The sequence below is a fragment of the Trachinotus anak genome, unplaced genomic scaffold, assembly GCF_046630095.1.
Source record: "Trachinotus anak isolate AG129_WGS33_773 ecotype Australia unplaced genomic scaffold, CSIRO_AGI_Tana_v1 ptg000008l, whole genome shotgun sequence".
Classification (NCBI taxonomy): domain Eukaryota; kingdom Metazoa; phylum Chordata; class Actinopteri; order Carangiformes; family Carangidae; genus Trachinotus; species Trachinotus anak.
Genome location: NW_027273859.1, coordinates 10510778 through 10535124, shown reverse-complemented (window position 1 = coordinate 10535124; position 24347 = coordinate 10510778). Strand labels below are relative to the sequence as shown.

The 24347-nt window shown below is 39.5% G+C and overlaps 2 protein-coding genes across 8 annotated transcripts; both read right to left on the bottom strand.

Moving 5' to 3' along the window:
• Nucleotides 1–3139: 3139 nt before the first annotated feature.
• Nucleotides 3140–12358, bottom strand: dbnlb (drebrin-like b). Of its 6 annotated transcripts, XM_071482501.1 has the most exons (15): nucleotides 12182–12358; nucleotides 10182–10237; nucleotides 9845–9957; nucleotides 9686–9760; nucleotides 9207–9356; nucleotides 8429–8506; nucleotides 7818–7969; nucleotides 7650–7704; nucleotides 7311–7382; nucleotides 6910–7033; nucleotides 6455–6571; nucleotides 6040–6111; nucleotides 5757–5815; nucleotides 5581–5668; nucleotides 4277–4530 (listed from the first exon to the last, which is right to left on the bottom strand). In XM_071482501.1, exons 1-15 carry the CDS (start codon nucleotides 12262–12264, stop codon nucleotides 4394–4396), a joined length of 1431 nt encoding a protein of 476 aa, XP_071338602.1. In that variant the 5' UTR covers nucleotides 12265–12358; the 3' UTR covers nucleotides 4277–4393. The 6 variants fall into 6 exon arrangements, with proteins under 6 accessions (XP_071338598.1, XP_071338602.1, XP_071338597.1 ...); XM_071482497.1 differs by lacking the exon at nucleotides 6455–6571 and having other exon boundaries at nucleotides 3140–4530; nucleotides 12182–12351; XM_071482496.1 differs by lacking the exon at nucleotides 7311–7382 and having other exon boundaries at nucleotides 12182–12356.
• Nucleotides 12359–12865: 507 nt separating this feature from the next.
• On the bottom strand, nucleotides 12866–18767 carry ube2d4 (ubiquitin conjugating enzyme E2 D4). Of its 2 annotated transcripts, none has more exons than XM_071482507.1 (7): nucleotides 18478–18767; nucleotides 17001–17064; nucleotides 16823–16854; nucleotides 16649–16726; nucleotides 16388–16493; nucleotides 15696–15789; nucleotides 12866–15589 (listed from the first exon to the last, which is right to left on the bottom strand). In XM_071482507.1, the coding sequence occupies exons 1-7, from the start codon at nucleotides 18499–18501 to the stop codon at nucleotides 15544–15546; spliced, it is 444 nt and encodes a 147-aa protein (XP_071338608.1). In that variant the 5' UTR covers nucleotides 18502–18767; the 3' UTR covers nucleotides 12866–15543. The 2 variants fall into 2 exon arrangements, with proteins under 2 accessions (XP_071338608.1, XP_071338609.1); XM_071482508.1 differs by lacking the exon at nucleotides 18478–18767 and adding an exon at nucleotides 17857–18072 and having other exon boundaries at nucleotides 12870–15589.
• Between the last annotated feature and the right edge of the window lie 5580 nt (nucleotides 18768–24347).

The following is a 24347-nucleotide window of genomic DNA, read 5'->3' as shown; positions in this document are numbered from 1 at the left end:
CAAATTCATCAAAATTGATGAATTTGGGGAAGTGAAAGAAACATTCAGCTGATGCTCAGAATCAAGGTTAAAGCCTGAATGTCAGAACAACACTTCCCACAAGTCAACATTATGAGAACAATGTATTTTAAGAATTGGTTTCAAATGTGGGATTTCCTGTCAATGTACAAAAGTGTGAAATCTTTGTCGGAGCTTGCCTCTTACTGACAAATGGATACTTACTTCACAGTGAATCAGATAACATGATTCACAACCAAACCATGTGGTCTGTGTTTCTCTTTAGTTAATGCTTTATTTCACAGTTTTATGTCACTGAGGCTTTTTACCAGGTCCTACAAGTGTGTGCTGCTAGTGCAGCAAGGAAATTAATATTGTATTCAGCGATAAGACAAGTGTGTGTTAATGCGTTTAAAACAGGCAACATTTCCTGCTGCCACCAATAATTTTCTAAGAAGTAAAACATGAAGTATCAAATACCACAATGAATTTGCATCTTGAAGGCATCTTGCTTCCCTTTATTTATTTTGAGGTCAGACAGGATGGTAAAAATACAGCAAAAGTGGGGATCATTAAAGAGTATCAGAATTGGTTCTGGAAAGAAAAGCAGTTTTATTTGATGGTGATGTCAGTGTTATATAGGTATACATGTCCAAGTACAGCATTTTCAATGAGGTGTATAATGTCGCTTTTGTCATTGAGTGCACCATGTTAATAATGTCAATAAAACTGCTACCAAAAAGGAGCCCATTTATTCAGCTTTCGACGGGATTCACAGACGTAGTTTTGACTCATAACAGCTAATAACTGAGTTAACGCCTTCCCTAACAGCTCTCATTTAGGTAAATGAAAGTTTTGTTGTTGCAGAGATTTAAGACCTCACATTTTAAGGAGGAAGTGCAGCACTGCTTCTTTAAAATGGTTTCTACGGATCATTGCCTGAAATATTGTGGCTAAAAATATAATGCCAGGACAATGCAGAAGCAGAAGCAGCTTTTTCCACTAGGGATGAGTGGCCAAAAAAAAAAAAAAAAAAAAAGTAATCTTTGTCCCTACTACCAGTAATGAGTCAGAAGGCGTTGTCTTAAGATTTTATGTTCCTTATGGCCACATACCAGAGGCCTTGGAAAGCATCAGGGTCACGTTACTTTTATTCATATTCGACTAAAACAAGACAGATGCTCTAGTATTTTTATATCATTATTTTTTCACAAGGTCATATTTAAAAGTTATCGCATTTTCCCTCTATTTTCCTTTGGCTGTTCCAGACTGTAAAACTATACACATCTCAAGACAAAAACAATGACGAGCGATGAAACTGCACTCGGCACTATCCACATTTCCTCCGCATGTTTTTGATCTGTTTGAAAAGGGGATGCCCTATTCCTCCATCTGTTGCGGATAGAGTATGACATTTCAAAATGATTAACATTTAAATGTCAAAATAACCAAATATCTACAAACTGTCCAAATCTCAGAGGGATTTTTTTTTTCTCTTTTGTTTGACAGATACAAAGAAAGTTTTGGTTTTGCTTTTTGAGAATTTTTGATTGTCGAAATGATCAACAACACTGTCTGCAAAAATGGAAGAAATTATATTAAACTGTCATGCAAATATGAACACGAAAATGTTCGTAATGTTCATAAACAACCCCCTTGTGAATGTGAACAGATTGGATTAGACACATGTAGACACGGTGAGACTCAATGAAGCAAGAGTAAGAAAACTCTAGCAGAAATTAAAAAAACACTCATTTGCATAGATCAGATGAGTGGTGCATTTGAACTTCTATGATCACATATTTACAGCTCATGTCACACACAAGGCTTTATAAGAAATATATTTTAATTCCATTTAATTGTGACAATATGTTTTGCAGAACTCTTGTGAGCAATTCTATCTCCTGCGGCCAGCAACAAATGTGGGGATGATGAGCAAAAACATGGGTTGTAAGACTCTGAAAATCCCCAGCTATTCATTTCAGACTTTCACTGACATAAACATACGAGGTTGAGGTGAGGGCAGCACAATGTAAATGAGAACGTACTGGAGAAAATATTGTGAATCCAGCACAGAAAAGATTTCCTGTCTGAAGTGAGTCACTATCCTGGGAACAATCTGCAAATGTTTCAACTGGCAAATGAGATTCCAGTCATGCAGAGAAACGGTCATTCTCGGTGTTACAAAATGAGTTTTTCCAGAATAAATGCGTTTAATGATGCACCTTGTTGTTTTAGGGAGAGACGTAAACTTACAGAGATCCATCTGCAATCATTTAGGGCAGAGTGGGTGTTAATATTTTTACCTTTACAGTTTCTAGATGTTGTAGGTGGACGTGGAAATTATCCTGAAACTAAGCCCAGATAACAGTTTGACTCATCATGAAACGCTAATATTAAATTAAATTTGAAAGCAATTTCAGTTCAAATATGATACAATCTGAGACAGCAAATGTGGCCAGAATTTAATGTAGCATACTGTCAGTAAATGCACCATCCTGACTATAATTTGAAAAACATTATATCTTATTTCAAGAATTAATGTAATAAATGTTCACTGAACATACACCGAGACCCGTAAATTTCAAAGCTTAATTGATGTTTGCTCTTAAACAATATTCAGCAGAGGAAAATCAGTTCAGCAGAAGAAATCAATTTTAACATTTCCTATCATGGATATGGAATCTATACATGTAGATAGTGAGTGGGTGGGGATGGGGCAGTACCCCAGTTTAAACTGTGAAAAAGACTAAACTAGTTTAGTGGAGGAAGCGGACTCAAGTTAACTGGAAACACAGTTTGTATGTACATTATTTTGTAATAATAAATTAATTAAGTCAATAATTTGTCAGCCGCATCATTTCTCATTCAGCCGAACTAAGATGTAACTGAAGGATGTGGGAAAGGTAGAAATCTGATCTTTCGTGTGAAAATGAAACCCATGCATTAGAGGTGAATTCCCCAGCTGTTGCCTCATTCCAGGAAACTGATTGTAGAGCACACACTGAGTTTGTGTATACGTCTGAGTTCCTGTTAGACCTCTGAAAATCCCTCAAGGCTTTCTACGTTATTTCAAGCTTTTTCTAAAACGTATGCAGCCAGTGTCACGCTTGACCTCTTTGGACAGATATAAAAACACCGCTTGTTTATTTATTTTATTATGAGGAATGTGCATTATAATAGACTCTGGAAAACAACATGAATAATGAAGTGGATACATGATGCGCTTTCTTTTTTATTCATGATGGGTTCTTTTTCCTTTTGTCTACTGACCTCCAAGCTTTAAAAGAGCAAGAATTCTGTTCCATGATTAAAAAAAACAGTGAACTTGCAACTTGCTGTCAAATGTTCAATTAAAATGTCACCTAGCGCTTTTGTCAGGGTGTATTCACTTCCCCTCATTATGGCACCATGATATCACATATGACTCTTCGAGATCTGTTATGCACCCAACGCTTAGAGCAGCAAAATCCAATCTCATGAAAAATAATGCTGACTTATGTCTTTTTCCTTTTCAGCTTGTCCCTGAAAAGTTATATATGTTGAAATGATTTGGTTCATATGAGGAAGGAACTGAAATGAAAACAAACCGTTATATTCTCACAGTTAAAGGGAACTTAACCATTTACAGTATGCATTCCCCACTAACAAGTCGACCATCTGGAGCACAGCAAACAAGATCTTCTTTTTTTAAATATTCACTTCAACCACAGTCAGATCAGTACTAAAACAAGGTCTGAAAGGTCCACACAGGTTGTAAGTTCAATCACATTTTAAAAAAAAAAAAAAAAAAAAAAAAAAAGGAAATTCAGTCTGCCGGTAAAGAAAGGCAAAAACAAGGCAAAGGATTACACTGTAGCTGGTACCACCATCTTTGATTTTTTTTTTTTTTTTTTCCTGAAATGTACAGGAGCATTTGCTACAAGTAACGACAAAATAATACCTGAAATAGAACTGAAGTCACTTTGTAAGGAATGTGAACTAGAAGTGCTATTATTGACTTTAAGACTTAACAAAGGCGGATATTGTACTGCATCACATCTATAGGTAAAGAGATTTATTTTGGGGGGGAGTGGGAGGGAGTTTTGGTCAGTCTATTGGTCTTCCCTAAACTATGCCATCAGTTGCTTACATCAATAATTTAATGGAATTGCTTTCTCAAAATGTGGAGAGATTTCAAAAGCTTCTGGCCCACGATTACCATCTGTTCGTTGGTCCGTGATGTGGAGGCTCATTCGCTCCATTTCAGCCTGATCAGCCTGATCACTTGTGTGTGAGGACTGACTTTGCTATGTGTTGTCTTACTGCAGAAGTCCTCTGAGGCTGCCAGTGTGTTGATCTGTGTGGGTGGGGGTGCGGGGGTGGTGGCGGTGGTATTGGTGGTGTTCGCGCTGGGCTAGATAAGCTCCACGTAATTGGCTGGGAACATTCCAAAATGACCGTCTGGACTGTAGCCTCGCCACCAGCCCTCATCTATCATCTCGATCCCGGTGATGATATCGTCAGGATCGAATGAGATCTCTGTGTCATCAGCTGCAGGAGAAAAATCAGTAAAATTCAACTATAATGTACATTTTCAAACATAACATTTTTGAAATGTAAACAAAGTCTAACTACCGAGAAAACAATGCAAACAACCAATGACTTAAAGAGTAACACAACATATATGTTTTTTTATAAGTAGTAATCTCAAAGATCTCTGTTTCGTCACCTTTGGCAATGGTAGACACAGATCAGTTTTTGAACTACACTTGTGTGTTACATCTGCCCAATCAAACACACGTCACTAACTTTGTGTTTGTGACTCGTGTTCCTTGGAATTTTGCACGCTTGAGTCATACCAGACATCTAACTCTGACATGCAAGGACTTCTATCTCATTTCATTAGTGGGCCATAGGCTTAATCACTATTGTGTTACATCATTCTGTGATACACACTTAAAGGACACTTACTTATATGGAATCTTTGAGATTGCCACTTTAACGTCATATATATGCAGTTACTTGATAACACAGGAAAGCTATTCTGTCCTCTTGACCATAAAACCTGTGACAAACCGACAGGAGCTACTTCTACTAGTTGCAATGTTGAATAGTGTTACAGTTTTGGGACAAATTTTCATCCTTCCTACCACTCACACATCCCCTTTTCTGTCACTCTCCACTGCCCCTGCTGCATCTGCTGAAGCTTCACCTCACTGTTGCCCAGTATAAAAAGACAGGCGAGTCAAGGGTGAGCCGGTACCAGCTGATGCGGATGATAAAATGAGACGCGGCAAATGTAGCATAGGCACTAGCATGACTGAAACCTGCTAAAAACATGTAGGTTCAGATAGTCAGGGGCAATGGTCAGGGCTGTTAGGGGGGTGGGAGTGTTTTGAAGGTTGTGGGGGTTTTTTGTGGGTCGCGGGGTTTTTCATGAGCCTGGATTTAAATGCATTTTTTTTGAGGCTGTGAAAGGGGAACGTCCAAGCTAAAACGGGGTGTTAAACTGCCTTTCGATGCTTTGAGTAATTTGTCTGACACCATATCAGTTAATTGCTGCTATGGTACAGTGATGAAATAAATAAATATCTAACTTACCAGCCTGGTAGTCATATAAGGCTCTGGCACAGATGCCTCTGTCTGGGGTCTCCTCAACAGTCACCTCATACGCGTTACTCTCCTCCACCTGTGAGAGAAATGATGTCAAGTTACGTTTCAGAACAGATTCATATGATGGAAGAAAACTCTCCTGGTAAATGTAAGTAAACAACCACCTGAGCAGGCTCTTCATAAGCCGTCTCCTGGACGTAGGAGTTGGCAGCCGGCGCCTCCTCTGAAAAGAGAGATTAACGTCAGTAGGGTTGTGTCTGAGCTGAGCCATCTATCCACCAGCAGGTGGCAGCAGCAGCAGCTGATTCTGACAGCACAGTTTGGCTGGAGGGAATAATATGGTTTGTTCTTGTATCGAACTGCAGAAGCATTTTCATAAGAAGCAGATGGGAGGATTGGAAAGCTGATGTTAACACTGAGGCTGGTGCTACGTGAAATGGGCCCCACCTTTCTGCTCCTTGGGGGCCGCCTCCTGCTCATCATACTCACACCTGGACTGTCCATCATCCACATCAGGCTCTTATCCCCCAAAACACAAGCACAGACATGCATATTCACAGAGGAACACAATCACAAGTCCACACAGGCTGAAAACCAACCACCACAGTAATTCTTCTCACTCGAGAAGAAATGAGGCAATAATCTATCTCTACGTTTCATAGAAAAACAGAAAGTACGCTGAATGGAAGTATGACTCATGATGAAATTGATTATAATGATTATATGGATTAAGAAGATGATGACACACAAGAGCAGCAATGAGAAAATGAAACAAGGCGCTTATAGCCAAGTAGGAGACTGTCACCCAGTGTATGCTTTCTTTGTGGATATGTGTATGTGTGTGTTTGTGTGAAGCTCACACCTGTGGCGCGGACAGGAGAGGCGGTGCCTGCTGGCACCGGCGAAGCTTGACGCTGAGGTGAGCTGGCTCGCTCAGATTCATATGCTTGCTTAGACAGAAAAGGGCTTTGCAGACGCCCTGAGCAGAGACACACATGGAACCCCCAAAACATGCAGAATATGGACGAGAGAGAAAAAACAGAGTAGACAGATTGAGCAGAAAAAGAGAAGACGCCATGATGGAGACACAGTGTTAAGTATGACTATGAGACAACTAGACAGTCTGATGGACAGTTACAAGCTCTGAAAAAGGATGGCGCTGGGAGACAGCAGTCTCCTCTAGAGAAATAACCCGTTTTATACCTACCACTACCTGAGAAGAGGCTAAGAGAGGGCTTGCAGTAATGCAGGAAGGGCTGTGACATTTAAAGCAACTAGATTTATATGATGAGATCACTGTTCACGCTTGGGTGATACCTGGCTGGGGACTAGCAGGGGCAGCAGAGGGGGCGTCCGAGTCACTGGGAGCGATTCCCCTCTCTCTCTGCTTGAACATCTCTCTGGGATTCACAGCACGCTGAGAGATGAGAGAGGCTGCCTCCTACAAAAAAAGAAAACAAATAATATGCACAGTAAGTATTCGATGGCCACAGGTTATTAATAATGTGATGGCAAGTGTTGCTGAGAGAAAGAAGAGGTGAGAAGTTTAATTGTGTATTATGTTTGTTATGGAAAGACGCCGAGAAGAAGACAGGTGTGTTACATTAAGCTTCAAACGGTTCATCCGATTACACAGAGACAAACGGTTGTCTTCAGATAGGCAGGAAAAATGAAAGCAGTTTGGCCAGAAGAGATCTCTTTCAGAAAGGGGAACTCACATTGGCCTTCTCCACTGATTCACCTCTCCTGACTGCTTTCTTCTGGGCTGCCTGGTTCTCCTCCTGCTCCTCCTGATGATGTTGATATCAATGTTGACACTACTGACACTGGCTATCTTCCTCACTTAAGTGTTTACAAGATGCCTGCACTACTGAAACTTATTTAACTATCAACACAATAATAGAAAAGCTGGTAACAGTCAATACGAAAGTAATCTTCACATTCACTCTCACCTCACTTGCATCAGTTCCTTATGTCTCTGTTGAGTTAGTTCACAGTTGAAACCCCATTTACTCAAAGTGTGATCTTGTCAGACAATGAGACAGTGAGACACTCACCCATCGTTGTTTCTCCTGCTCTCTACTCTCAGCTTCCTGCTGCTGCTGGTACTTCCTATTAGACAAAAGGCCATTTAGAAGACAGAGGAAATGTAATATGAACCTTTGAACCGATGCTACTGCAAACCAGTCTCGACCAGTGAGCACTTTTCTTCAGTTGCTACCTACTTTTGTTGCTCGATTTGAGAGGCCCTCTCCTTGTCCCTTTTGTCCCTCAGCGCTGCCTCCTTGGCCTCTCTGTCTTTCCTCTCTCTCTCCAGCTTCTGCCGCTCCTCCTCTGCCTTGCGCCGCTCCTCCTGCCGGCGTTTCTCCTCTTCTTTCTAAAAGCCCAGCACACCAGCAAGGTCAGCTTTGGTTTAGCATTTTGCAAATATTATTGTTTTTAAAAAACTGACTTCACAACAGTTTATCTAAAAAACTGCAGGACAATGAGCACCACTCTCTAGGTGTATCTGTGACAGGTGTGCTGGTGAGCAGAAACATCATCATGCTGTTGCTGACTCAGGTTAGATTGTTGATGGATAAAAACTGCCTGGCTAGTATTTCAACAGTATTTTAGGTAAATGGAAATGTGTGTGAAATGCTTCTAAAGTGCAAACTTTTGCAATATTTTTGAGGAGTTCCTGAAATCTCAATGAGTCAATTATTCAAAATCGTCTTACATAAAAAACACATTTTTCAGGTGGTTAGCTTTTTTAGAGCAGTTTCAGGTTCTCTTCACACAGTTTCAGAGGTGAAGCTAAAGTCGGCATTAGCTTCATTCAAGTTCACAAGCCTACCTCTGCCTGTGCCCAGAAGTTGTCTTTATTGGTCTTCCTGATTTCTGACATAGCGTTGGTCTTCTGGTACACAGAGCCCTACGGGAAGGAAAAGGCCATTTGATGTGATTGTGTAAACATGACAACATAGTTTTAAGTAATTAGAAAAAATACAGCAGTTTACAAAAGTCTGATGACTACATCTTACTTAAAACTGACCAATCTGATTGGAAAGGTAACTAATGTCCTACCATATAGACAGTTGACACAGTAGCATATTCTTGTAAATATGTAATTTTTGTACACTATATATAATTTGTATATTATTATATTCTTATTATTTATCTTTCTTAAATATCTGTTATTGCAGTTTCTTTGCAGCTTTCTGTTCTCTGTACTGCCACTTTGCTGCTGTAACACTGTGAATTTCCCCACTGTGGGACTAATAAACATATCTTATCTTATATTATGTGCTTTATGTTTTGTTTGTGGTGCGAGTTGTTCAGATAAGATCCATTTGTTGCTTTCTCTCATAAAGAGAGCATAAGATAGAAAAAAGGAAAGAAAAAACTGTCTAAATTCTGTGTATTTAAGTCGTCCTAGCAGGCCGGCAATTTCACATTTTTATGCTTCAAAGTGTCTGAAAAATTGTTTTCAATGGTAGAAATGCTTAGTGTGAAACAAAACAAACACTCAGACATTTCAAATGTAGCCACGTTTTGAGATTAAGGAGCCTAGTTATGATCTGGCCAAGTGCTTATCTCTCTACCAACCAAGACAAGCAAACAGGAGCACATACCACAGGACCCTGAGGACCGCTGTCCTGGAAGCGGCTGGAGGCTTCTTTGTGGAAACTGTAGTTTGCTCCTGAAGCTTTAGCCACTTTTTGCATGATTGCTTCAGGTTCCACATCCTCGTCAGCTCTGGCGTTTATCGTAACATGGGCCCCCTGGAAAACAGGAAATAAAAGTTCCTTTTAATACACATACAAACAGGGAAACACCTACTGTTGGTATCTTGGTTCATGCATGCACCACCCAGTGGTTTGTTTACATGCGCTGTCTGCTGGTATGATATAAAAGACATTGACTCAACTCACAAAGCTACTGTATTATTCCAGCATTGCCTGCAGAAAACTGTATTTTTTATTTTATTTTGAGTCCTACTCAAAGTCGTTATTAATATGCAATTCAGCACACAAATAACATAACATAAACAGACTGCAGTGGAAATTTAAATGCATATTTAAATTAGACTCAAAAATGAGAGGAGTGTTACCTTAAGAAAATTGGCCATGGAGCTGACATGATTTGCACAGAGTCCTTTCCTGGCGTCATTCACTCCTTCCCCAGTCTGAAACACAAAGACTCTACAAGCTCAACAATGGCCACAACAAAGCAGACAAACGAATGAATACTAGTTTACAGAATCACTGACCCAGTTGATGAGGACATATTTAGGCAGGCCAGAATTTGGATCCTCGACCCGGCAGAAAGCGTACATCACTTTTCCACTGTTGAGTTCCTCAACCAACTCCTCCAGTCCTCCATCTGATACATAAACATTGTGGAAAAGTCAAATGGTTACTGTGGTTGGTTGTGTAACTGTGGACATTTCTTTCCTCTTACAAATGATGGGGGTGAGGCAGCAGAGGCTAGCAATCCTTTTGTGCTGATATTCCAGAACTGCAGCTGTATGCTGACAATGAAATTCCAGCACACATCTGATAATATTGTGTTGATATCATAAAAACTTTTTCACAACATCCACTCACCCCCTTTTTCTGCCAGGCGGATGTCATTACTGTTTCCCTCATAGGTGAACAAGGCCCTGGAGGAAACACCAGATTAAGGATATTAAAATACTTCCTTAAAACAGATCACACAGAAAGACAGAGGAGTTTGCTCCAGCGTTGATATGCATCAATTCACACTAAACCAAACAGCAGATGTTTTGTAAACCTAGTTTAAGCCCTTTTCACACAAGATACACTTAACAGCTGAAGTAGAGTAGTGTAAATATACTAGTGTATCGCTGTAGTTTTAATCCAGTAGTCTTACCACCTTGCATGTCCCTGCACAAGTAGAGACTTCACTGAATTTCCTTTACTGTTAGATGCCCAATGAAAATAACCAGGGATTAGCAGACCTCCACAGACTGAATCAATGCTGGGCCATTTCCAGCAGAAAATGCCCCAGCAGTCCTGCGTCATTTTAATTAGCATGGAGGAAGAAGTGAAAAAGTCTCTGCTTCTGTTCTCTTCAAGTGGACATACAGGACTTCCACTTGATGATTGGGTAGGCCAAATAGCTTTTTTTGAGTTAGATATGGGTTAAGAAAATACCAGATAATCATATTAATCAAAATATGATGGTGACATCCGCTAACAGAGTGGTTTAATATGTGACAGACTTAGATACGTTCTACAGTAAGTCGTTTAGGTTAGTCTATCAATTACTGTACGCCATTTTGGAACTTTTATTGTTATAGTCATAGTCATAGTCATGTCTGACTATCAGGAGATAGAGCTAGTTAATGCCAAAGAGAGGGCTTTTTCATTATGATTACAAATATATCTACGGCCTTTAGTTCCTATTTCGTAGAAAACCATGAATGCATTTAGAATGATTGAAGAATGGTCATTTGACCTGTTGATATACAGAACAAATAAGATCTAGCTGCCATCTGGTCATGTGATACATTATAACTAACATGATAAACACCTACATATTCCAGTAACAATTGAATCTCGACTCAGGATGTCAGTTTCAGGCCAAACATTGGAGCACAATCTCACTGCGTGGGGTTCAGTGGCTTTACAATAGCATTTGCTTCTGATTAAAACATGGGATACGGTATCATCCTTTCACTACTGGGTAAGTGGAACTTGCTCACATTGAAACTAGTCACTGCAAGATCACTTCTTTATTCTACGTTATCATCTTTAGTTTTGTCAGTCAACACTATTTCAGATTAAAAAAAAAAAAAAAAAAAAAAAAAAGTAACTTCTGCACCAATTCAGATAAAAAAAAGAAGAACAATGACAGCAAGTTGTTCGGTTCATGGGTGGTGGCCGTCCAATGCTGAGTGAAACATGTCAAACACTCAGAAGAGAGATACTTTCAGAGTGAACATGGAGCCAGCAGGACTCCCTTGGCAATTGCTCCTTGGGATTAATTAATTCAGGTCATCATTAAACACTGCAGCTGTCACCAGCAAGTTTAATTTGAAGCTCAAGGAGCAAGTTACAGTACAGTAACCCTCCAACGTCAGGCAAGGCAAAGAGGAAGTTCCTTGATTTGACTCTCACATATAGGTCATATTTAACTTCTGATGTCTTACCAGGAAGTATGCGAGGTAGCTAGAAACGTATTCATTCATGCCAGACGAGCTATTCAAAAGATAGAGAAAATGCGTGCAAAACAAGGGTAAGTGCTCAGCCCGTTAGTTCACTAACTACCCATGTCACAAGCTAATCAGTTAGCTCATCTTTAACACTAGTACACATCAGACTGGCAATTAATGTGAGAAAGCTACACGCCCATGTAAACAAAGATGACTTTGGCTAACACTATCGCCAATTTAGCAAGTAAAAAGTCTGTTGTAGTTAACAATGTGCCATTGGGTCAAAGGGAAAGTTTATCTAACGTTACGTTAACGTTAGATAAACGTTAACTTAACTACTTGGCGACTGGCTCAGTGCTAGCAAACACTGCAGCTAGTGTAATGCCTCCTACACAGGGCTAACACTGTTTTAAAAATGCTGCTCCTTACCAGTTGGTCTTGGATTTTTCATCTACCACTTCTTTATATGCAGCTGTTAATGCAGGGCCATTTTTGCTGAGGTTAACTGCCATCGTTAAGCCGAGTACAGCTAGCCAGCTAGCTATCCGGGATGCGCCCTTCCTACTGGGAGGAGTGGCGATGATGCTGACTTTCGGCTGTGCAGGAAGCTCGTTTAGCTTGGGGCTACATCTCAGCCAGGGTAGCTTACAGAGGGAGAAGCGTGACGGTCCGCAGGCGCGGAGCTAGTTTGCGTTTTAAATTTGTCTAATCTTGGCTATGAAACCTTGCAATCCGATTTGCGAATAATTGTTAATCCGCGACACATTCTCATTTTAGGTTCGTGAGATAAGATTAAAGGTCGGTCTAGACAAAGATTGTGTTGTCTGCACCGCAACAACCTCGCAGGAGAGGTGATTGAATCAAACGTACCCTAGAGTCCATCGCTTCCAGCTATGATGTGTCGTATGCCAAGGGTAACTTTTTACAATGCTTTTATGATCGAATGTGGTAAACAGGTTCAGCTGCAGTATTTGTAGAAATATGTCCATAATTATTTTTTGGTTATTTAGATGCACCCAAACAGGAACGCCTCCTTCTTATATACAGCCACAGCTGCTCCTGTTGCTGTTACTGCATCTTATAATACAGGCACAAAAAATAATGACTGCAGACAACGGTAAACCAAGATGAACTTTATTCATATGGTATGACAAGGTCAATAGTTATCTTGTGTAGGCTATGTGAGGTCATGTGGACGTTCATGGTGGCAGTTCAAGCACACATATTCCAATTTTAAGATGCATGAAAGCTGGTCCTGCATTCAGAGAAAGCCAGGCTTAAATTTTCAACAAAAAAAAAACAAAAAATAATGGTACTGTTCAAGCAGGTTTCCATGTCTACTGATGAAATGAATCACCCATTTGGGGGATACAGCCCTGATAGCAAATTTAACAGTTTATGACACGTTCTCTCTATATATACAAAATGAGGGTTAAGGCTAAAATTTTAGTCAGAGGTGTTAGGCAGATGAATTGTAACGAAATCCCTGATATCCGGCAAATGGCTGTGAGAAGGTTCTCCAGAGTGCAAAGCATGCCAAGCTGCCTATATAAACTCTATTGAGCACACTGGACAAAGGAAGTCAATGTAGCATCACTGACATGATGAATTGAGGCTGCATTCAATCAAACAACTGGAAGATACTCTGCTTTCAAATAAATAAATAGCCAGATGAAGAAACGACAATGCACACAAAGTCTGAACTAGTACTATTACACACAAGTTATTTTCAAATGCATTCTGGCAGCAAAAATACTTTCACTGCATTTAGAGGATATATTGTCAAAACCTTTTAGTATATACTGTATTTCAGGACAACTTGTTTTGACCATTTTCTCTACAGCAGCTAACAATGATAAAATCCTATAATTGGTGCCTAAACCATGGTGTTAATTCTACAATCAAAGCTTCTAAAATTTTCATGCTTTACTATTAACCTTTCTGGATAAATCCATTCAGTAATGCCTCAATAGCAAATTTTCTTCCCCTTTTGAACATCAAATAATTCCCTTTATATTGGCAGCATCAGCACATTATGAGCCATGATTTAAAAATAAAAAATCATAGCATTTCCTAACTACTTTATCCAACAGTCACAATGGGTTATAGTAAAACTAATATTACATTATGACACATCACAATCATGTTCAATTCTGATGACATGAATGAAAAAAAAAAAAACAAAAACTAAAACTAAAGCTTTCAGAGATACAATACAAAAGGTCACAAATGTATCACCCAGACAAACTGTTTTACTGTCACGGTGGATTATTAAATCCCAAAACTAAAACAAGTCTTTGCAGACTTGATCATGAATATGAACATTAAGAAATGCTGACAAACTTCACATCACCCGATATTAAAGCGGGTGAAACTGTCGTGGCAAGTTACTGTATTTATTCACCTCAAGTAACTAGATGCACATGACTTCAAATTATTACTTGGTTCTGCAATATGTCAATCCTGTTGTCAAGTTCCCCTTTTGAGTGTAAGTGACACCAGCTGTAACAGTAGCATGTACATGTTTAACAGCGTCATGTAACCACTGCTCACATCGAAAGTGTTATGTCAAGAATAAATGGAAATGGTGAGTAAAAGAACTGGAGAGGGATAATGAGGGGAAAAACCCTCTCTGTGACAAAACGGCAACACAGACCATCAGGGCCTATATGCATAAAAAAAACTCAGGAGTGCTGATCTCTCTTTGATCATTTTGCCTCTTTTTTTTTTGTTATGGAACAAACCAGTGAATGTAGATCAGTACTATTTTTTTGAAGCCTGATGATATGGGCCCAGGTCATTTTTCTCACCATGGGTCACTGCATGTAAAGGCTGATGATTTGGTTTGATACCTGAGTAACTATACTGAGGAAGAGGCACAAAGCTTAGCTATATGCCAAAGAGTAGCTCTGTTCATAGCTACACAACAAGGAACAAGTCATACAACAGCAGTATTTTGCGCACTATGGACACCAGCCATGGGTGACAGCATGTGAGAAAAATGGTTGTTGACATTTGCCCTATGGAGCTCCACAACAGTGAGGCGAGGGCCAGCTAGCTCTCAATAGCAGCTCTCTAGTGTCTTCAAAACCACTAAATACTGTTGCAGTTTCAAATGCATTGGGTGATAGAGACCAATCCTTCTTTACATCTTTCACATTGTTCCGGGGTAGAGACAGTATGTGCCAACAGATCAGCTGCTGGTAATGGCACTGCACCATTTTGTGTTGAACAGGGAACATTCTGCCTCAATTGCACATATACCGTTTGAAAATAATAACACAGAAAGGCCACTAAATACATGGAAATACAGTAATAACAAGACATCCAGTGGGATACAGACAGTACCTTCTGAAATGAAGGGAGAGCCAATCTCCTAAATCAATTAAACATTTTGCTTCTGAGTAGCACAATGATATGACTCTTTGACAGTGAAAATGATGCGCATGAATAGCAACAATGATAGTGACGATCACAATAGCAGGAGAAACAGTTTAAAGTCTGAGTGTGGTGGTATGGGCTGTGAAGAGATTCCGGTATTCCATATGGGAGTGCTCTAAGGAGCCCATCAGGTCCTGCTCAGCAGATCCATACAAGTCATGAAGGACAGCACATGGTAGCAGCTCAGCACATGGAAAGCCAGGTGGCACTGTACCTCATTGTATCGCTTCCTTCTTCAAAAGATGGGCTGTTGTCTAGTTTTTTTTTCCGCTCTGTTGCTCATTTGCCTCAAGTTACAAATCAAATGTGTTTCTTTTGTTCTCATTTGTATTTTGATCTCCCTGGCATTCTCACATTGCATACTTCTGTGTCCATTCTCTTGCTAATTTGTTGTACCTGTAAAACACATGCAAAGTTTGGAAAAAAGTTTCAGGGGAACTTGCAAACTAAGGAATATTATCTCCAAAAATACTGAGTCAGTACAATCACGTTTTACACTCACTTTTCCCTGTCAGCCTTGTATGTATGGGCAATCTCCGGTACCAGTGGGTCATCCGGGTTTGGATCACAAAGAAGAGAGCAGATTGACAATAATACTGTGGAAGAATGAATAAGAACATTAAAGATTACATTGAGAGGACAATGAGAAGGCTATGGCCTGCAGATGTAGAGGCCATTTGTTTTTTATTTTATTCTTATTTTAGACAGACCTACTCCAACCAACACAGCCATGTGTGACTTGGACATTTTAGATAATCATGATAGTAAAACTAAGATAGCAATAGATACATGACCAAATACCCTAAAATATAACAGATATGGTATATTTGTGTTTTAAGAATATAACACACCATGTATATCATCAAATATACATAGTATTATTTTAATGTATCCATTTAAAATATAATATTAAACTGAAAAGTATTTCAGAGCTTCATTTGATGGTGGATTTATTTAGCTTTGACATGACTTGTCTTCTTACATTTAAAACACAACACTTGCGAATGTGTATCACTTTTTCAAACGATACAAACCTGCTACGACTGCTGTGAACTGTAAAGCAGCAATACCAGAGCATTATACCAGTAATGTCTGCATTGCATTTACTTGTGACAGAGTCAGGTCCCTAGTACTGTAACTGTTTAAAAAATAAAAATGTCAACACACTAGTATACATCTCATCTTATCCCTTACCTTTTGATACTGTAAGTGCAGGTGACCATTGTGATCTCAGTATATCCAGACAAATACTTCCATTGCTGTTGATATTAGGGTGGTAAATTTTTGTTGTGAATGCAACCTGTGATAAACCAGGAAAAGAATGTTACTATTTTTCAGAGAAGCCAATTACATTGACCACAGTAAAATGAAATACAAATTATGATAAGTGAGTTTCAGTGAGTCAAGATATATAAATTCTTCATTATGATGCACACAAGGAAGACCCTTACTTACTTTGGGTGGTTTGAATGGGTAATCTGTCGGGAAGTGAATGGTGAGGAAAAACACTCCACTCTGATATGGGCTGTCACTCTATCGAAATATAAATAGAAACAAGATAAGTTGTTGACAGCAATTTCATTGTTTTTGTTGCATATTTCAATTGGGTTAAGATACAGTGTCACTTACCGGACCCATTATTGTTGCCTGCCAGTGAAACACTGAGGAAAAAAAAAGGATTGATAATGACTTTAGTATTTATATCTGGCACACAATGCCATACTATCTTTAAAATATAATTATACATAGCAATAAGATATAATTTTGTTCTGGCGTGCACTAATGCAGCAATTTTCTAACAACTTACAATCATCTCCAACTGGTCCAGCAGAGCACTGGGCAGGTGGGTCCCTCTGCAGGTCTGATAGTTCCTACAAGTAAGACAATCACATAATGAATCCAGTTTGATTTTACTGGTCAGTTGCAGTATTGTAACAACTTTACTCTTTGTCCCATACATTTTTAATTGCTTCTACAAAAAGTGGTTGTTTGAAGTCTATTAATATTATGTACATGTTGGTACTGGGGGAAATATGCTGATGTTAGAACCTGATCATTAGGCCAAAGCAGTGTATGTCAAAATGATGGAACATGAATGAATGAAATAAATTCTTGCAGGATTGAAAACACAAAGTACAGCATTGCAACAGAGACCGTGTCTGGAGCTTAATCCATGTAATCTTTGGCTCTATATTAGGTGGACTGACATAACTTTGTGGGGGGTTCAACCCTAAATTTGAGACAGGGTGTAATTACTAACAGTCTTTCAGTGGCAGCCATGTTTGCTTCACAGTCATGACCTAAGACTGTTGACATGTAAATGGTGGTTCTCAGACAGCTGGTTTCATCAACAATTTAGTCATCAGTTCAGTTTTACCAAGGATACTGACTATGAAGTTTACAGAGCTCACTAGAAAGAAACAAATACGGGCAACAGAAATAATCAAGGCAATAAAATAAATAAATAAAATAAACTAGTGCGTTAAATTCGGTTTATTGTGTCAGAAACGAAGGTAAACGCTATAACTATATCCCATTACTTACTATTCATGAAATAACAATGATCACAGACAGTAAAACGACAGATGGTGAAACAGATATTAAGCCCGTTATTTAATATCTCTTGAAAGGAAGCCTGTCTATTCTGTTATATAAATACACACCGTGGCCTGCTCCAGTGCCCCATTTGCCATTCCATATATGGCAACACTGACACTAGGGTTCAATTTTGGCAACCAGCAAGCAGCTGTCATTCAGAGACTAAACACATCATCATCTATGCGTTAAGTGACCAACCACACCGATAAAGACAACTGACAAGCAAAGAATTTAACAACAAATCCTGTGCATGTCAACCAATCAAACCAAGGACCAAAGCACATACTAACCTTTGCTAAATAACCGCTAGCCTACGGCTGCACTGCGAAACGACTTGTTTGGTTAACATTAGCAACCTTTACCAAAGTGTTGATAAAGTCCTAAGCTACATGTCAGGAGGAAAAACTAAATGTCACACACAATAAAAAACGTAGCTGTCAAAACAATGACTGTCTGAGTGGTTGCTGGTAGCCAGCGTTACTGTAGCAATGCACCAACCGGGCCACCGGTGGTTAGCTCGCCTTTTGTCTGTGCATTATTTTAAAAAGGAGCACGAAAAGCAAGCAAGGCTAAGTCGAGCTACAGAAACGGCTAAACACTGGTAACACCTTCACAAAGGGCTCCACACTCAAAAAAAAGTCTCTACTATAAGGTATGGCTGGTACATGAAAGAAATATACACTCACCTTCTGAATTCTTTTCAACGCCATTGCTTCAATGGCTATGCTAGCTAGCCTGTCAGCTAACAGTTAGCACTTCACACATACAATTTGGCTTTTGTGGCCGCGTTCTTCCAAATCTCACTTTACGTACAATCAGGAAATCACGTCTGACATCTAATAGGCTTGGGGCTGTAGGTTCCTAATACAACCGATACGATAAAGTGTGTGTTAAAGCTTGATCTTTCTTAAGACTGGCACAGAACAACCGAGATATTTTGCTGTCTCTCCTCTCATCCCGGCTCCTCTTGGTGCTTGGCAGACTGTTTTAGGTAATATCGCGATAACTTTCTGTACAAGTCCTGAAGTGACAATTGCAATTTCCGTGGTTGCAGTCCAAAACAAATTATTTAGTTTTTGGCAGTTTTGACACGATAAACTTGACAAAATCAACATTATATGACTTTGTATTATAAGGGACAATAATCAATAATTTATTATCTAAATCGATTTTTATCATGATAAATGCTATGAATGAAAGCTCCATACAAAAAATTCCCAGAAATTTGCCTACCTATGTTTTGGCTGTGTTTTGTAAATCTGTCCCGTATCTTTACCACTTAATCATATTCAGCCTCAGATCAATATAGTTATTTTTATTTAAACTGATAAATAATAATAAAAAAAATAAATAAATGTCTTCAAGTAATTAAATGAGCATAATGTTAAATACAATCATCAACCTTATCATCAGGTTCACAGCATTAATAACAGAGGCAGAAAGGCAATGTTCAAACAAACATACTTTCTTTCAATACATGGCTTAAAACAAATGCACGGCCTACAACATCTACACAATTACTGAAGCCGGGTGTCCACAAGATGTCACTATTTGAAAAGAACAAAACACACACAGAGAAGAGCCATTGCCAAAATAGGTGATGTACAGCTTTGATCGAAAAAGCGTTTTTGCAGGATTCACAGTATTACTTATCGAACTGAATGTTGTATGCTCATAATCAGTTGATTGATTTAAGGAATAGCTTCCAAATTAATTTTTTCAAGTGCTAAAGTGGATGACAATGGAGCAGCAAAGTGCAATGAAGCCAATCACATGTATTTTAATTCCATGTACATAGGGATAAAGAGAAAGACTATAGAATTGTTCATTCAACACCCAATCATTGTAAAGGCATATTCATCTGAGTCAGCTGCATGCTCCGGTTTCTGCACAGCCTTGTCTCGCAAAGCCTCATGAGCTCCCCTTTATATATCTTAAACAAGGGTGAAAAAAGAGCTCTCATTATTTTAGTGAGTATGTATGAATGGGTCGCAGTGTTCATTCTTCTTAAATGGCTGATTCAGTGTCAGGTTGAGGATCCTATCGTCAATGTGACACTGAGAGGGACCATTTTCCTTTGGAAAGCTGAAGATTCCTTCAGATAATATCTTATTGTTTGCTCATCTCTGCGCTCTCAATGACCTGCCTGTCCTCGGGGCCTGCCTGTAATCAGATTCAGCCAGCAGCAGAGGTAGCAGTTTGGGTCTTGTGCAGCAGGGGCCTTGTGTTCTGAGTTTGTCTACTTGGAGAGGCCATTTATCAGCATGAGGTTTTCAGACACAGTCAAGCCCACACTTTGTTGGCTTGAGAAGCTTCAGTTCACAAAGCCTCCCACAGTCACCCTACTGTAGTTTCCACTGAAATCTCAAATCACATTGGTTGGCTTGCTACTGTATACTTTAAGCCTATAGTGTTTGTAAATGACAGACACACTAGTCAGTCCTTCAGTTATTGGGGCAGGCTATCTGGTAAACTTTAAAAGCAATAAGCAAGAAATGTCTTTCTCTCTATAAGGCAACATATCACAGACCTGTACGGGGAATTTCCCCGCTATACCCAGAAGTTGAGTTTTTAGTTACAGGACTGGTGCCCCAAGTTCCAAATTGATGTATGAGCCAAGGTGTGAATGTGTCAGAACTGGGATGATACGGGTGGGGGTAGGAGCTTAGTTGACCTGTCTCATGAGGAATATAGCCTATAGTGTTGTTATTTGAAACCATGGACTCAGCAAACTCCAGTGATCTGTCTTTTTGGTCACATGAATCATCATCAGCAGAAGTTCCATTGTATAGCAGAAAGCGTTCCACTTATTGCGGCAATTATGCTAAACCTGTGCCTGAGCTCCAGTATATTCCTCTCAATGGCACTTTTCCCATGGTTGCCAATGTGACAAAGCACATGTGCTCACTGTCATTTTCAAAATTAACTTAAATGCATCTTGCTAATGCCTGAATTATCCAATAAAAGCACAACCAATTAATGCCAAGCACAAGCTGGGCTCCCATTCCCCTTAGGTGTTCTACCTTCGGTCAGTGTATTAGCTTTCTGAGGGTTCTCTAGTCGAACAAAGATCCATATTGTTCCCACATACTAAGAGATATTTGTTCACTCCTTGTATCAATGGTCTTGATTTGATTATACACTCAGGCAATATGTGCAAGCAGTGCTCATGTTTGCAGTGAAGTCAGCACTCTGCACAATCAAATAATTCTTGAGCTAAGCAATTGGAAAAAGGGTCATTATGTATGGAGCAATCAGTGTTTCATGGCTCATTTCCTTAGCTGTGATTTGATTTTGCTTGTCAGTGTTAAGGTGGCCTTTGACCTAGAAAATCTCTCAGTTATTCCTCAAATCTTCCTTTTGCTTTTGTGGGTATCAGTGTTAGTGAGTTTTACAACTTGGATCAATAGCTGAGAACTTTTTGAAGTTTCCCTTTGTCTTCCTCTTACGTTTTGATCATTAAAACAAGCTGGTACATGACTGCATGTGTTTTTTGTTGTTTTTTTTTGGCTCGCAAGTTTTAGATCATGAAATCATATAAACATTTATAGCTTCAAGGATGTGCCTATTAAATGGCCTTATATGCTCTAACTGTGGCTATGGAGACCTGCCAGCTTTTATTTTGCTATTTGCATAGCTGATTATGGGATGTCTCATTTACAAGCAGGGGTCCTAGCACAAAAATAATATTTCATTTTACTGTTTTCAGAGACCAAACCTGTTTAAAGTGACAGTCTGACTGATGACTTTTTTTGCTGAATAACTGTTTTTCGGCTCACATTAAAAAGCTCCTTATGTCAGTTACTTCAAACTTTTAAAGCTTATTATATTTGCTGCATGTAACATCTTAATTAGAAAAATACAGCCATCGAAGAAATGTAGCAAGTTAAATGTGGAGAGTTTTTTCTCTGGAATGTACTTAAGTAAGAGAAAGAAGTATCACCAAATGTAAAAACTTTGCCTCAAACTGCAGTCTTGTCCAAACACACTTTACCTTCCACATTTGAATTAAAACAATATCACTAAACTTTGTTGTTATTATAACTGCTAGAATGAGTCATGGATTCATCATCCCCGAAATGATTAATGGGTTATTTTTAAAAGATTTTTCTCCGATTATCATGATCTGTGATTTAATGCCTCTCTCGAGAGAACAAAAAGAATGAGATCAGATCCAGTCCCCTGTCTGTCACCTCTGATCCACCCTTATCTGATGTGCATCATGTGGAGCACATACACAAATCACACACATACTCATAAAGAACCAGTAATCCTTTGGGGTTAAGCACTTAAAGAGCGGTCCCCAGAGCCCTCTGTGTCTCTGAGTTGCACCACAGTTCTGGCACGGTGATTGACAGCTCTGGAAACGGTTTTACTGTGCTGCTCTTGCAATGAGTAGTCTCCAGAGCCTAGGTAATAACTAGTCTGAAGTGTTGACTAATACATGTAGTGGTGACTCCACATAATCAAATGTGTTCCAGCTGTTTGAGTTCTGATGACAAATTCAGGTTTTCCCAGTTTGCTGAGCTTCCTTGAGAGACAAAGGAGGGATTTCCTCTGAAGCAGACAGGCAGTGGCAGCACCAACAAATGGTTTGGTACTGTTATCAAATAGAAAGTCTGACTAAATATAAACTTATCATCTGCAGGCCGGAGCCAGTGCAGAAAGGAGTGAGAAGGCGAGAGCTGAAACAATGTTCTCTGCAGGCTGTGTCCTGGGGCGTGTACAAAGACAGTGGATTCATATACCAAAAAACAATAAAAGTCAAATGTATGTTTATAGTTGCCGCATGTGTTTGTGACTGAGGTGCAAGGGCAACATCCGTTTTATCTTATTTTGTTTCCGCCAAACACACGCATGCACACTCTTCAGAAGATACGGGACATTTGAATATAGCAGTTGCTCCATGATTCAGAGGTAGGAGCAGCCACCTGTTGTTTGACGGGATTTTACTGTGCAGAGGTGTGCAGTTAATGTCTGTGACTGTGTGAAAGTAAGTCACTGAGACATAAGGGGGGGTGGGGGGTGGGGGCTGGGTGTCCATCCTGCTGCACAATAAACAGTTTGTTTCCCAGGAGCACCCCTCATGTTCCTGTTGTTGGCTCCATCGCTGCTCACTGGGAAACGTCCTGGCCTCTATTGTCCAGGAGGTCGGGGGTCACAGGATGCTCCTAAAGGCCCAAAGAGGGAGGTAAGAGGTTGGATAGTGAGGCATGATAAAGAGCTAGCCCCCCCCCCCCCCCCCCACTCCACGCATGCACCCCTTAAAAAACAAAACATTAAATTTGCTTCTTTACCCCCCTCTCGACACACCATCTTTCATTCAAAATGCCAGTCATTATTAAGAGTTTCAGGAAGTGAAATCCAAACAATGTGCGGCCTGACTATTTCATATTGAACATCCTAATTGCCTTCAGTACATGTGTAGCACCCTGTTCCTTGTGTGCGTTCTTTGCATATCTTTAATGGAAGCCATAGTCCACAAGCTTTCCCATACACGAATAGGAAATTCAATCTAAGCAGCTAACAGAGGGTGAGGCATATCATTAAAGAAAAAATTTGCCAAGAAAGGAGTGGTTGTATTGTACCGTTGTCACCACACAAATGTTATAATTTAACCACAGACGCTGGCTGAGACTGTGGAGCAGCTACATGCCTCTGACTGCAGTGACCTTTTAAACAGGATAGCATATAAACAGCCATATAAATGCTGTTTTTGCAGCACGATTAAATATGTCTCCTCAGAGCAGCAGACGTTTATGATAGTTAAACAGAGACACCATGCTGCCATAAAGGAAACTTGTTGCACCTCTCTTGAGACTACAGCGGCGGCTGAGATCCATATCAGTTCTTGTGTCTGTGTGAAACAGCATCCATGCAATATTTCCTGTGACGTTTATCTTTAAGGTTTTTCAGCAATAATCTTATTTTTATTGCACTTGAACCAAAGAGCTTTAGGGCCTGCAGCCTGTCCTTGTCTGTGCCTCAGAGCACTGAAGGAATGGGATGAGTAGACATGCTATTCTCTGGACATTCACAGGGACACTCATTTATCTTTTTTATAGAGCAAACCAAGCTGCAGTTCTGAACAATATTCCAGATGCTTGTTGCATTGCTAATAGATTACTATCCGTAGCACCTCGACAGCAACAAAAAAGGCTCTGAGCCTTGACATTTGTGTCTATCGCAAAACTGATGTTTGTTTCCATGCATGCATATATTTGTCATATTTGATTTTGACTGTCTAACATACTGTATCTCACATTCATAAGTAAAAAAAAATGACACATAATTACAATGGTGGAGGAAGTATTTAAATCATTTACCTAAGTACTGTACGACTCGATAACAGTTTAAAAACACTCCAGTACAAGAGAAAGTCCTGCACTTGCATTTTTTCTTAATTAAAAGTACAGAAATATTATCAGCAAAATGTACAGAAAGATCAAAAGTAAAATATTTTATGCAGACAAACAGCAAATGTCAAAATTATACTGTAAGTATACTACATTATTTGATTGCTGTGGTCCTTGGATCACTGTGGAGGCTGCATTTT

What these genes read in the sequence shown, in the direction of transcription:
- dbnlb (XM_071482501.1), bottom strand. Translation starts at nt 12,264, where the DNA reads ATGGCAGTTAACCTCAGCAAAAATGGCCCTGCATTAACAGCTGCATAT. An exon ending in TCTCAAATCGAGCAACAAAA is followed by an intron (nt 7,705 to 7,817) that starts GTAGGTAGCAAC and finishes TTTGTCTAATAG; the next exon opens with GAAGTACCAGCAGCAGCAGG. An exon ending in GGCCCCCAAGGAGCAGAAAG is followed by an intron (nt 5,816 to 6,039) that starts GTGGGGCCCATT and finishes CTCTCTTTTCAG; the next exon opens with AGGAGGCGCCGGCTGCCAAC.
- ube2d4 (XM_071482508.1), bottom strand. Translation starts at nt 17,946, where the DNA reads ATGACAGCTGCTTGCTGGTTGCCAAAATTGAACCCTAGTGTCAGTGTT. An exon ending in TGGACCAGTTGGAGATGATT is followed by an intron (nt 16,855 to 17,000) that starts GTAAGTTGTTAG and finishes TTTTTTCCTCAG; the next exon opens with TGTTTCACTGGCAGGCAACA. An exon ending in TACAAGGCTGACAGGGAAAA is followed by an intron (nt 15,590 to 15,695) that starts GTGAGTGTAAAA and finishes TGTGTTTTACAG; the next exon opens with GTACAACAAATTAGCAAGAG.